Consider the following 14,755-nt stretch of genomic DNA (forward strand, 5'->3'; position numbering starts at 1 on the left):
CTGCTCTGAACTGTTGACATTACTACAGTGCCCCCACAGGTCTGGAGTGGATTGGCAGCATCATCAGCATAACAGCAGTGCTGCACAGCACACCACCACCACCTCCACCAACACCACCACTACCACCACCAACACCACCACCACCACCACCACCACCATCACCAACACCACCACCACCATCACCAACACCACCACCAACACCACCACCAACACCACCACCACCATCACCAACACCACCACCACCATCACCAACACCACCACCAACACCACCACCACCATCACCAACACCAACACCATCACCACCTCCACCACCACTACCACCACCAACACCACCACCACCACCATCACCAACACCACCAACACCATCACCACCACCACCACCACCATCACCAACACCACCACCAACACCACCACCAACACCACCACCACCATCACCAACACCACCACCAACACCACCACCACCATCACCAACACCATCACCACCTCCACCACCACCACCACCACCACCTCCACCAACACCACCTCCACCACCACCTCCACCACCACCATCAACACCACCACCACCATCACCACCATCTCCACCATCATCATCACCACCACCACCACCATCTCCACCATCATCATCACCACCACCACCACCAACACCATCACCAACATCACCACCACCTCCACCTCCACCATCACCACCACCACCTCCACCTCCACCATCACCACCACCACCATCACCAACACCACCACCAACACCAACACCATCACCACCTCCATCACCACCACCACCACCTCCACCAACACCACCTCCACCAACACCATCACCACCACCACCACCACCACCTCCACCACCACCATCAACACCACCACCACCATCACCACCACCACCATCAACACCACCACCACCATCACCACCACCACCATCTCCACCATCATCATCACCACCATCTCCACCATCACCACCACCACCATCTCCACCATCATCATCACCACCACCACCACCAACACCACCACCTCCACCATCACCACCACCACCATCACCACCACCACCATCACCACCACCACCATCACCAACACCACCACCACCACCACCATCACCAACACCAACACCAACACCATCACCACCTCCACCACCATCACCACCACCACCACCTCCACCAACACCACCTCCACCAACACCACCATCAACATCACCACCACCACCACCACCTCCACCATCAACACCACCACCACCACCACCACCACCACCATCTCCACCATCATCATCACCACCACCACCTCCATCACCACCACCAACATCACCACCACCTCCACCTCCACCATCACCACCACCACCTCCACCTCCACCATCACCACCACCACCATCACCACCACCACCATCACCAACACCACCACCAACACCAACACCATCACCACCTCCACCACCATCACCACCACCACCACCTCCACCAACACCACCTCCACCAACACCATCACCACCACCACCACCACCTCCACCAACACCACCTCCACCAACACCATCACCACCACCACCACCACCTCCACCACCACCATCAACACCACCACCACCATCTCCACCATCATCATCACCACCATCTCCACCATCACCACCACCACCATCTCCACCATCATCATCACCACCACCACCACCAACACCATCACCAACATCACCACCACCTCCACCTCCACCATCACCACCTCCACCTCCACCATCACCACCACCACCACCATCACCACCACCACCACCAACACCAACACCACCGCATTCTTGTGTGTGTGCGGCAGCGATGGCTTAATTACCTTGAAAAAGTAATCCGATTACTGATTACTCCTTTTAAAAGTAACGTAGTTACGTTACTGATTACTTGATTTTAAAAGTAACTATGTTAGATTACAAGTTACTTTAGTAGTTACATTCAGCAGCAAAATGAAGGTTCGGTAACCGAGGCAGAAATTGCTCAATCCAAAAATACAGAGGAGGGAAACTTGATTGATAATGCACCCCTGGCACGCAGGGCCTGCGCCACGGGGGGGGCAAAAGGCGAGTTGTCCTGCCCCCTAAATAATAAGACCCATTTATTTTACAACAATCGCTACATGGCGTCCCCTCGCCCGCTCAACAACTTACGTTTGCCATATGTTCTGGCACCCACCCTCTGGCCAAGTGTCTGTTCGTTAGGGAATTTGCCGTGAGGAGTAGTAGCCGCTACAGTATCTCCTGACATTACGATTGTGTAGCTGCGCGGTATTATTTGTAAATTTATTTGTAAACGTAATACAAGCAAACTGTTCAGTCAGACAGCTTTTTGTTGTGAAACGAAATTCCATTACAACAGTGGTGCCCACAAGTTTTCAGCTTGCGAGCTACTTATAAGATGACCAAGTCAGAAAGATCTACCTCGCCTCGAGTGTGGCGAACGTAAATTGTTGAAGGGGGGTGGCGAACGTAAATTGTTACCAGGGCGGTGTATATATACAGCCGTCAGAGCAGATGGACGATAGCCTGTCATTCATCCACTACTTTTTAATGTCATGTGATCTACCCACATTCCTTCGCGATCGACAGACACTTCCTCGCAATCGACGTAATGGGCACCCCTGCATTACAATTTCAAGCATTTTAAAGTAGGCTACGTTAGTCAAAATTCCAGCACTGTGAAACACAATGCAACATTAAAATTGGTCAGGTAAATGTTCCTTCCCCTGTTTTTGAGGGGTGTTTCTTTATACTACCACATATCGTTTCGAGAGGACACTGCAAAAAATGACTTGTAAAACGTGCTCGCGCTCTCACAGGGTCGCACGCAGCATGCGGAGTCGAGCGATACGCTCAAACGCAAAGTATAACTGAGCAAAAATAGAAAAAATATAAAATATAAAAAAAAAATTTTGCTAAGAAAGCAAAAATATATATTTTTACTAAGGAAAATAAAAATAGTAACGCACAGTTACTTGGATAAGTAACTTTAATCTGATTACTGGACTGGAAATAGTAACGCGTTACTAATATCACTGCCTGGTGGTGTTGACCTCAGTCACCGAGATAATGTTGGTCCTGCAGACACTAAGGCAGGGCTATTCAACTATATTTTTCTGCGGGCCTGAGAGCTCTGACCTGTGGGCCAGCCAATTTTCAGACCTATACCAATACTGTCATAGTGGATGTAAATTTGTTGTGTCGCGGGCCGGTACAAATTCATTAAAGGGCCGGATCTGTCCCGTGGGCCGCCAGTTGAATAGCTCTGCACTAAGGTAATCTATCATACCATCTTAAGCCAGATTGGGTGCATGACTGTGCAAGTAATTTATTATGGCACATTGTAAGGAACCATTATGTTGTCTTCATGGGTAGTTGTCCGTCATTCAAGACTTGTCAGAAGTGACTTCCATAAACAAAGCAACACTCACACTGACAGACAGATACACACACACAGAGACTGAAAAGAACTCTACAGTACAAAGACAATCATTAAATACTTATCATTGCATGTTCTGTTTGCCATATTTAATACACAACTCTCCCAACTGCTAGACTCTGAGGAATGTGCCTCTCGTGTGTAACTGTGTGTAAGATGGTCCAGAGGCTCCTGGTCCTGGTGAAGACTGTGCATGTGTGTTTTGCATCTCAGAAGATGTGAGAGTGAGAGAGAGTGTTCCAGGTAAATGTCCCAGCCTGCTTATTGAGAACTGCTGCTTTGACTGACTGTATTTATCTCTTCAAAGTGGATTACGCATGTGAACATTTCTTTGATTAGTGAATTTTTTTGTGTACATGAGAGTCCTACATTAAACTTTTTTAGACATGATGACAGGAAGACTCTCCTAGATTCCTCACTTCAGGATGAGACAGGGTGTCTCATCCCGTCCCCATCCCGGTCTCTCTCTCTCTCTCTCTCTCTCTCTCTCTCTCTCTCTCTCTCTCTCTCTCTCTCTCTCGCCCCTCTCTCTCTCGCCCCTCTCTCTCTCGCCCCTCTCTCTCTCGCCCCTCTCTCTCTCTCTCCCTCGCCCCCCCCTCTCTCTCTCTCTCTCTCCCTCTCTCTCTCTCTCTCTCTCTCTATCTCTCTCTCTCTCTCTATCTCTCTCTCTCTCTCCCTCGCCCCCCCCCCCCTCTCTCTCTCTCTCTCTCTCTCTCCCTCTCTCTCTCTCTCTCTATCTCTCTCTCTCTCTCTATCTCTCTCTCTCTCTCTCTCTCCCTCGCCCCCCCCCCTCTCTCTCTCTCTCTCCCTCTCTCTCTCTCTCTCTCTCTCTCTCTCTATCTCTATCTCTCTCTCTCTCTCTATCTCTCTCTCTCTCTCTATCTCTCTCGCCCCTCTCTCTCTCTCTCTCTCTCTCTATCTCTCTCTCTCTCTCTATCTCTCTCGCCCCTCTCTCTCAGAATATGCACTACCACCTTTTCCCCTGAAGCTCTTCCTTTGTCCTCAGCTTCACACTTTCATTTTCATCTGATCTCAAGACACTGCAGGGAAGCAGCTTGTGCAGACACACACACACACACACGCACACACACACACGCACTGACACACACACACACACAAAACACACAAACATACCGCAGATTATCCAAGGTGTGAGGATTTCTCAGGTTGATGTCAGTCTCTCTCCATTCTGGTATTTAACCAGCTCTAAGCCTCCGATTAAAATTCCACTCACACTGTCTGTTGCCTGCCTGCCCCTGCCCCTGCCCCTCTCCCTCTCCCTCTCTCTCTCTCTCTCTCTCTCTCTCTCTCTCTCTCTCTCTCTCTCTCTCTCAGGACTAGTGCAGAGCAATCCCAAGGAACATCATAGTGCTGATCTGGCTCCCACAGCCAGATACAGAATGCACTCACATTCTTTCAATTAACCTGAAATTACACACACTTAACCAAAGTACAGAAAATAGGTGAGATTCACGTGAGTTGTGTGTGTAATCAGGAACACTGTTTAATTCTCTTTCCTCTTAAAGAACATCCAGATAAAACACACAATATTCTTGCACTACAAGTAGGTATTTCTCTAGGCAAGTGAGTTTACATTACTGAGGCAAGGTGTGTGTGTGTGTTTGTGTGTGAGCTTTCAAAGCTTGCACAACAGAAGCAGATGCCACACACTGCTCAGTCCAGTACCTGAGGCACACACCACACAAGCACAGAAGCAGCTGCTGTTTCATTCTGCTCCACTCCAAACAGCTCTGGCCTAGACTGCTCAAGATCAGTCAGAGGTTCAGGAAGAGATTGGAAGGAAAGCAGGAGGGAGAGACCTGATTGGTGGATGTATATCTTGTCTCAGTGCACATTCCTACAATCTAGAATTAGCCATATTACTCACTACAGAGCAAAAAAAAAACATCCTTCACCCAAACAATTCCCTCTAAGCATTTCATATCTGCTAGTTCATTTGTGCTTTTCACAAAGATTTCTGCCTATATTCACGCATGAAATCATATAATGGAAATCACGCATGAAATCCCATGATCCAATTGATCACTTGATCACACAATTTTGAGCAGAATAGAGTGTGACTTTCCTAGCTAGACATTTGTGAAATGTGGCATTAAGCAGGTGAAACTACAGTACATCTTTCTATAATGGGCCATTCTCACAACCTACTGGGGTCACGCAGTGAACACCCCATGAGCTGTGACAAACTAATTTTGAAGAAAGTTGCACCATTCCTCAATCACCTGGCACCTCTACTCTGTTCAACTGCTGACTCCACAGTTTTGCCAAGAGGGCGAAATGTTTGTGCTACTTTGTTTGCTTTTCTATGTTCTGTGTTGAGTAGGGGTGACCTGCAATAGTCGCTGATTCGACTATAGTCGACTATACCCCCTAGTCGACTATGAACGTCATAGTCGAATGTACCATTCTAACTGCATGGGGGTGTCCAAGGATGCAGCTAAGCATTAGTTGTTACATGAAATGTTTGTTTTCATTATATATAGCCTTTTGTCAAATAAAATCATCCTAATTTCTGTTAATAAATATTTTTAAATTATGTTTGCGCATTAACAATAGGCATCTTCCTTACTACACATTAATAAATCACACCCTGCAGTTGCACAATCCAAACGAGCGGAGCTGAACACGCTACAGAATACGCAGCATCTGCCGAGATTATAATGGTTACTAAAAAACTTCAAAAGTATTTTGATAAAGATGAATCAAACAAAGTAAAGTCTAAGTTATGTCATCAACGTCTTTTATTTCGCACGACGACATCAACCAACATGGCATACCATTTAAAACGCATAAGGCGAAAAAAAAAAAAAAAAACAGTTCAGGCGTTTGTCGTTTCGGTCGTCTCGTCGCATGTCGGCAAGTAGGCCTATAAACATTTTTTGTTGTTGTTTACTTTTAAACCCCGTTACTTGAACCTTTTCTTATATTTTTTTGCTGTTGTGTGGCAATTTTTTTTTATTTTCAGGCAGGCATATTTTATTAAATATTTTTGATATTTTGTACAGTGCCTGTCTGACAGTTCGATATGTGCAATGCGCACTGACGGTTAATGTTCTCTAACGTTTTTAAAAAAAGCTGAATAAAGGCAACCTACCGTGTTTATTCATTTATCTGAGTGTTTTAGGTTTTTACTTTGAAGATGATATGTTATTGGGTGGGGGAGGTGGTGGTATTATCACACTTTTAAAATCACAGACATTGCTTTTGTGTGGTTTTAAAAAGTACTGTGACAAGGATATACAACATCGTGGTGACTTTAATGGATGCAGCTGTTTGCTGTGATTATGCCAGCTGGAGCCACTGGTCAAACTCAGTGTATAAGGGAATAACTCAGTATTCAGTGTATAAGGGAATAACTCAGTATTCAGTGTATAAGGGAATAACTCAGTATTCAGTGTATAAGGGAATAACTCAGTATTCAGTGTATACGGGAATAACTCAGTATTCAGTGTATACGGGAATAACTCAGTATTCAGTGTATACGGGAATAACTCAGTATTCAGTGTATACGGGAATAACTCAGTATTCAGTGCATACGGGAATAACTCAGTATTCAGTGTATAAGGGAATAACTCAGTATTCAGTGTATAAGGGAATAACTCAGTATTCAGTGTATAAGGGAATAACTCAGTATTCAGTGTATACGGGAATAACTCAGTATTCAGTGTATACGGGAATAACTCAGTATTCAGTGTATAAGGGAATAACTCAGTATTCAGTGTATAAGGGAATAACTCAGTATTCAGTGTATAAGGGAATAACTCAGTATTCAGTGTATAAGGGAATAACTCAGTATTCAGTGTATATCAGCAGAACGATTGAAGGTACCAGAGTCATCACTCAGTTTATAAGGTTTTAGTGTGATGTGCTCAGATTCATTGCCCTTCAAAGAGATTCCTCATTTCTCATGTTACTCTTAGGTTGGCACATAAAAGTATTTGGAGTAAAATATCACATACCATATAAAATGTCTCATGGTAATATAGGGTTTTGGTTAAGGTTAGAAATGTCTCATGGTAAGCATATACATTTTCAGGTATATTTCACAGATCAATATGATCAGGATATGGGGATTATCAAAATATAAGCAACAGTTTATTATATTATATGATATTATATGTTTAATCTCTTCACCTTTTCTACTATGAACTAAACAATTATTTAAAAAAAACAAGACAAGTAGGCCTATGCAGGCTTTTCCAGACCAGCATCCATTAAACAAAATATATTTCATGCACATATGACACTGGACACATGCAGAATATGACTGGCTGTCTTACTGTTTTAACCCACGGTTACCATTACACATTAGCAATTCCAAATGTGTTTACTGGAATCACTAAAACTGAATTGGAATCTTATCAGACATTTAAGAAAATTAGTTAGGAAAAGTTTCGTATTCATATTAAATATTAATGATGTTAAATATTCAAACATGTGCTACAGTTTTTCCTTGACATACTCAGAATTCAGATCATAGTCAGCGAAAACCGTAATTACAGAGTCAAAGCCAAACATCCAGTAGAAACATGAGGTCTACAGCGCCCTGTCCCAAAGGCTCAAACAACAGAGATATTAAAAGCTGGTGGGATTTCACAGTCCTGACCACCACTGTGGAAGTTAGCAATATTAAAAATACCTGTGTGTAATAAACACATAATAAACACACACAGGCATTCATGGCTGTTACTAAGAAGGAAAATATAGCTGTCCTACCATTCCCTGTTTTTCAATACAATCTCTCTCTTTCACACACACACACACACACACACACACACACACACACACACACACACACACACACACACACACACACACACACGCGACAATTCGGATTGGTTGTGAGAAATCCATTTGGTCTACCTGTTGCTAAGAAACAGTCCTCAACTTCTCTCTTTTACACACTCACACACACACCCACACCAGTCTAATTAAACATTTGTTGTATTTGATGGGTGACATTGACATGAAAATCAACCCAAAATAAAAGTCATTAAAACATCAAGGACAGTGACCTACAACACCAGTGACAGGTCACAAACTAAAAAAACACATCACAAGCAAACCAAACTTCAAAGCAACCAAACAAGAAAGACCCTGCATGCAAGAAATGACTTTAAAACTAAAGACTTTTAAGTTATTTACTTTAAAAGGTAAAATGAGAACAGTACTGCTAAACTTCAGGTTTAGCTCCAGTGTAAAGATTTAAAAGGATCCAGTATGTTACATCTTACTGACACACACACACAAACATACATACATACATACACATACTCAAGCCTCTCAAGCCCCCCTCAACGCTCTACATGTAACTCCCAATGTTTACATGTCCACAGTCTTTTTGCACAGAATTCGCACACACTTTGCACAATACACTTTAAATATTTCGCCATCGTGCGAAATATTCAAATTCACTTTATTTTTCTGTATTTAATTACTTATTTACTCTTGTATTATTTCTTACTATTGTATTGTTAAATATTTTAAATTTTTAATGGTGAATGGAGGAACACCAAAGTAAGAATTTCATTGCACAGTGTAACTGCCTGTTTCAGCTGGGCACATGACAATAAATCTCTTGAATCTTGAATACACAGAGATATACAAACAACTTTGAAACAGTATAATTTCACAATCATACACAACCATATGAAGAAAATGCACTAAAATCCAGTAGGCGTAAAGGCTTCATTTCTTGTAGACTACTCCTACACTAAGGCCACTAAAGTATTACAGGATTGTGTTTTCTGACAAAACCTTCCTACAGGTGGAGTGTAAAAGTGTACAAGTGGAAATGTAGGAAGATCAGGATGCTCTAGTTTTAACAGAGATGGGGTTAGGGGTTAAGGTTAGACTAGGATCCACTAGTCTCAACAGGGGTTAGGGGTTAGACTAGGATCCACTAGTCTCAACAGGGGTTAGGGGTTAGGGTTAAACTAGGATCCACTAGTCTCAACAGGGGTTAGGGGTTAGGGTTAAACTAGGATCCACTAGTCTCAACAGGGGTTAGGGGTTAGGGGTTAGACTAGGATCCACTAGTCTCAACAGGGGTTAGGGGTTAGGGTTAGACTAGGATCCACTAGTCTCAACAGGGGTTAGGGTTAAACTAGGATCCACTAGTCTCAACAGGGGTTAGGGGTTAGGGGTTAGACTAGGATCCACTAGTCTCAACAGGGGTTAGGGGTTAGGGTTAAACTAGGATCCACTAGTCTCAACAGGGGTTAGGGGTTAGGGTTAAACTAGGATCCACTAGTCTCAACAGGGGTTAGGGGTTAGACTAGGATCCACTAGTCTCAACAGGGGTTAGGGGTTAGGGTTAGACTAGGATCCACTAGTCTCAACAGGGGTTAGGGGTTAGGGTTAAACTAGGATCCACTAGTCTCAACAGGGGTTAGGGGTTAGGGTTAGACTAGGATCCACTAGTCTCAACAGGGGTTAGGGGTTAGGGTTAGACTAGGATCCACTAGTCTCAACAGGGGTTAGGGGTTAGGGTTAGACTAGGATCCACTAGTCTCAACAGGGGTTAGGGGTTAGGGTTAGACTAGGATCCACTAGTCTCAACAGGGGTTAGGGCTGTAGTCTCAACAGCGGGTAGAAGCATAAATTAGAGATGGACAAGAACAGTCAAAACAATTATCTCTCTCAGAACTAGTCGGCCTTAGCACCAATAACTGCTGACATTTATAAGAGCTCTCAGCATGAGTGAACAGAGGATAGCGAGAGAGTCAGGCGGGTGGAGAGATGGGGGAAGAGAAAGATCAATAAGTGGCAGGTGGAGCCTTTTCTTGGGGAGATTTCACACTGTGTGACTATACAGCTTGTCAAACACACTGCAGAGACTGCGCAATCTCTCTCTCTCCTCTCCCTCTCTCCATCTACCTCTCCCTCCCCCCTCTCTCTCAACTGGCTGTGTTCCTCTCTGGTATACTGCTTGACAAGCATGGAACACATGAGATCTTGTCGCCCCACTGACACTGACCTCTGACCTCTGATGTTTACATTGAGAGTCTCTGTGGTTGAACAGAGATCAGTGCTTCAATGGGACAGATAATACCTGTTAATAAGTGTGAGGTGATTCTATGACAACCATGATACAGTTTCCGTAGGTTTGTAGCTGCACATCACATGACTCGTTGGATATTACGACCCACTGTGCGTCACATGACCATAAATGTGATGCTGGGAGCATCTCACTAATGACCAGTGTTGGGAATGTTACTTTAAAAAAGTAATTAGTTATAGTTACTCACTACTTGTTCAAAAAAGTAACTGAGTTAGTAACTGAATTACTCTATAATAAAAGTAACTCTTTACCAGGGAAAGTAACTATTTGCATTACAGTAAAAAAAAAAAAAGTTATATGCCAATGAATAAGGTTTTTTTTTTCACAGTTAGTTGAAATGAATAGATCATAAAGGTGTTTAACTTTTGACATTGATTGCACATCAACAAACCAGTGCAGGATAAAATCCCTTAAAATCCCAAATCTTTGAAAAAAAAGAAGCAAAAGTAAACAGTTACACTATATACACAGTAAAGTGCATTTACATCTATCAAATTAAATTCTCTCAACCTGAGACAACTGGTTTGTTCACAACAGAAGTAAACTTAACAATTAAACCTCTATTCTTAATTAAATAAATCAAATACCCAGTCTGGTAGACATTCAGGAACAAGTATTTTCTTAAATAATGTTTATATTGCCACCTTGAAACAAAATTTTCTTCGGCTTGCTCCTGACTCGCCATTTCTGCCTCTTCTCTGTCGTGTGTCACTGATGTGCTTCGGCACGCGTGTAAAAACACTGGCTCTGATTGGCTACCATAACGCTGCCTTAGCCAATCGCTTACTGACTTGAAGTTAAGTTAAGCAGGTGTTACACCGAGAACTGTGATCTATCGAGATCTGTTACTCCTCACTAGTCTGGACAGCGGTCCGCTCCCTTTACTGTTAGCATATCAATATATAGTAACGCACCGCTTTTAATGACCAGTAACGTCAACGACGTTGTAACGACAGGAAAAAGTAATTAATTATATTATCCCGTTACTGACAAAATGACGCCGTTACCTAACGCTGTTATTTTTAATGGCGTTATTCGCAACACTGCTAATGACAGTGATGGGGTGTCAGCTTGTTTTGTTTTTGATTTTTGTATGATTTTTATATAATCACTGAAAATAAGTGCAAGTCATTGAAAAAAGCCTAGAAGTAATAAAGTAAAAGGCCCATAAGAAAAAAAGTCAGACTGTGCTGGTAAGTAGTAAAAGTAGTTTGTGGACATACCCGCCCCCCCTTCTCTTTCACAGGGTCAAAGGTCTTGGTCTCCTACCTGCCGCTCACTCAGTGCTGTGATCTTGGCCTGAAGGTCACGCAGCTGCAGTTTCAACTCAGCATTCTACACACACACAGACACAGACACACACACACACACACACACACACACAAACCGCAGATTAGCAGAGTTGTGAGAATTTCAAGCAGTATCAAGCACTGAAGTGCTCTAAAAGCAGCTGTATGTGTGAATTAGTGCTTGGATATGTTATACTACTTAACGATCATATATACAGACCAAGTTTTTACCTGTGGATCTTGTTTCATTTGAGCAACCAGCTTCTATGGAAAGAATAACACAAAATACAGTGAGTGTGTGTGAAACAGAGTTGAACATGAAATACAGTGAGTGTGTGAGAAACAGAGTTGAACATGAAATACAGTGAGGGTGTAAGAACAAGTGTGCTGAGCACAGACTGACTGCTCCTTTACTGTGTACTGTAGAGCAGCAGAGTATAAGTGTGGCTTTTCACACAATGACCCCTAGAGGTGGATATTAGTACTACAGGCAGAAGGCAGCCACCCTCTCCTCTTACAGGAGTGAGTGTGTGTGTGTGTGTGTGTGTGTGTGTTGTAGTGTTGCACGGTATACCGATACTAGAGTACTATCGCGATACTTCGTCATTAAAAATGGTACACTACCCAAATTTGCTTAGTATTTGGTACACTACCCAAATTTGCTTAGCTATAGGACTGAGTGCGGTTTTTTTTTTAAAGAGCAGTATTTCCAAAGAGTGCCACACGGGGGCAGTGTGCACGTACAGCAGTGCAACGCTTGCATCCTCTCTGCGGAATAAGAAGAAAACGTGTAGGATGGCTGCTAATATAAGCAATATTGCGGACCGTCCTCAGCTTGTTGAAAAACCACACGCACAAAGCGAAATATGGAATTATTATATGGAATATAATATGGATAAAATATGGAAGCGGCAGAAGTGCTGTGTGGAAATACTTTGGTTTCGAAGCAGATACAGATGGAAAACTGAAGGACATGAACAAGCCAGTTTGCAAGCGGTGCTTTCGGAACATTTCAACGAAGGGTGGCACAGCCTGGTTTATATACTTGACGCGACGTGAGCGGCGCGAGGGTCCGTGCGGCGAAAATGACGTAATTGCGTTGGCCTCGCGCGCTGTCGATTCGCGAGGTCGTGCACCTCTCGAATATTGTAACTTTGCGCGCGCCACGCCGCAGAGCAATGAACAAAGTCATATTTGCAGGGTTCATACACCTTTACAAGGTGGATTTCAAGCACTTGTACGTCGCTTTCGAAGTCCATTTCAATATTTCCCAGCACGTTAAACTTAATTAAGTTCAATATTTATACATATACTCTAAATAATTCGCTTTTTAATCACATTATTTAATGGTGGTTTATTTTCAAAACGCCCAATCTTAACGTCTTCACGTTCTCTTGTGTTTCGTCTTGGAATTACAAGAGGCTCGTACTTGTTAACGTAATACAAGAGAACTGTTCAGTCAGACAGATATTTGTTATGAAATGAAGTTACAATTTCAAGCATTTTCAAGTATTTTAGCCTAAATTCCAGCACTTTTCAAACCTGAAACACAAAGCAACATTAAAATTTGTTAGGTAAATGTTCCTTCCCCTGTTTTTGAGGTGTGTTTCTTTATACTACCACACTACGGTCACTCGCGAACACAATGAACCTGAAGGACCGGCACGCAAATTTGTACAAAGAATTCCAAGAGGTTGGTGATTATTCCCATTTCTATTTACTATTTCCCATTAGTATTACTACAGCATACAATATTATGTGTCCGATTATGGTATCCTACCAAATGTTTGTCATATTGGTTTAAGAGCCGTAAGTGCGACAGCATACAGGGAGAAAAAAAGAGTGATCGTACTACAACGGATCAATCATCTATGAATACTGACCTCTACTCTAATACTGAAGTTTTAGTTACTTAAAGTTAAAGTTACTTAAAGTATACTTAAAATACACTTTTGCACTAGCCTTTTTTGACTTCTAAATGTGAATTCCAGAATGCACTACTATTATTTATGTTAATTTATATTAATGTGCAATTATTTATTTTTCTGTTTTAATGTGGTTGGGACTACTCCTTTTATTTATTTGACATTTGTGAAACAAAATACAATAATTTGTAATAATAATAATAATTAGTTTGTTTATAAAAAATAATAATAAAAAGGCTTTAAAACGGAAATGAGCATAGTATCTGACTTTGGTATCGAAAATGGTATCGAATTTCAATATTGTTTAAAGTATCGTATCGAATTCTTAGCATCGTGACAACCCTAGTGTGTTGTGTGTGTGGTGTGTGTGTGTATGTGTGTGGTGTGGCGTGTGTGTGGTGTGGCGTGTGTGTGTGTGTGGGGTGTGGCGTGTGTGTGTGGTGTGTGTGTATGTGTGTGGTGTGGCGTGTGTGTGTGGCGTGTGTATGTGTGTGTGGCGTGTGTATGTGTGGTGTGTGTGTATGTGTGTGGTGTGTGTGTGGTGTGGCGTGTGTGTGGTGTGGTGTGTATGTGTGTGTGTATGTGTGTGTGGTGTGTGTGGTGTGTGTGTGTGTGTGTGTGTGTGTGTGTGTATGTGTGGCCATTTGACTGTAGAACAACTTCAGTTCTGTCAGGCCGATTCTTTTGAACATTTTATATTGGAAACTGGGCCACTCCCAGTAATGGACCCACCAGCACATTGACCAGTTCACAGTGGCAACTTTAGGTTAAAGCCCTTTTTCTAAAATTAATCCAATCCAGCTGAGAAAAAAGAAAAAAAAATTTCTGTTCCCATTCAAAGGCCCTCAGTCTGAGGTCTGTGCAGTGAGTTGTGTGTCTGTCAGCAGTGGCTTTGGTTAAATTCACTTTCTGAATGAACTCGTCCATGATTTTTTCCTTCAAGAAGGTAGGAGTCGCTCCACTGTGCTGTGAGTTTTGTGATATCAAGGTTGGTGTCTGCAGTTTAAAGGTCACTAATGCTAATGACGTTTGTTCTGCATAGAACTCTAAGTA

General features: G+C 42.8%; 1 protein-coding gene across 5 annotated transcripts in view; it reads right to left on the minus strand.

Annotated features, from left to right (window-relative positions):
- phf21aa (PHD finger protein 21Aa) overlaps positions 1 to 14,755 on the minus strand; it is a 47,988-nt gene that overhangs the window by 25,355 nt on the left and 7,878 nt on the right. For all 5 annotated transcript variants that reach the window (XM_077005112.1, XM_077005031.1, XM_077005179.1 and 2 more), the window contains exons 4-5: positions 12,009 to 12,041; positions 11,758 to 11,823 (exon numbers count right to left, since the gene is read on the minus strand). In XM_077005112.1, coding sequence (XP_076861227.1) covers positions 11,758 to 11,823; positions 12,009 to 12,041 — 99 coding nt within the window. The remainder of the gene's footprint in view (positions 1 to 11,757; positions 11,824 to 12,008; positions 12,042 to 14,755) is intronic.

Source organism: Brachyhypopomus gauderio, chromosome 1 (assembly GCF_052324685.1).
Source record: "Brachyhypopomus gauderio isolate BG-103 chromosome 1, BGAUD_0.2, whole genome shotgun sequence".
Lineage (NCBI taxonomy): Eukaryota > Metazoa > Chordata > Actinopteri > Gymnotiformes > Hypopomidae > Brachyhypopomus > Brachyhypopomus gauderio.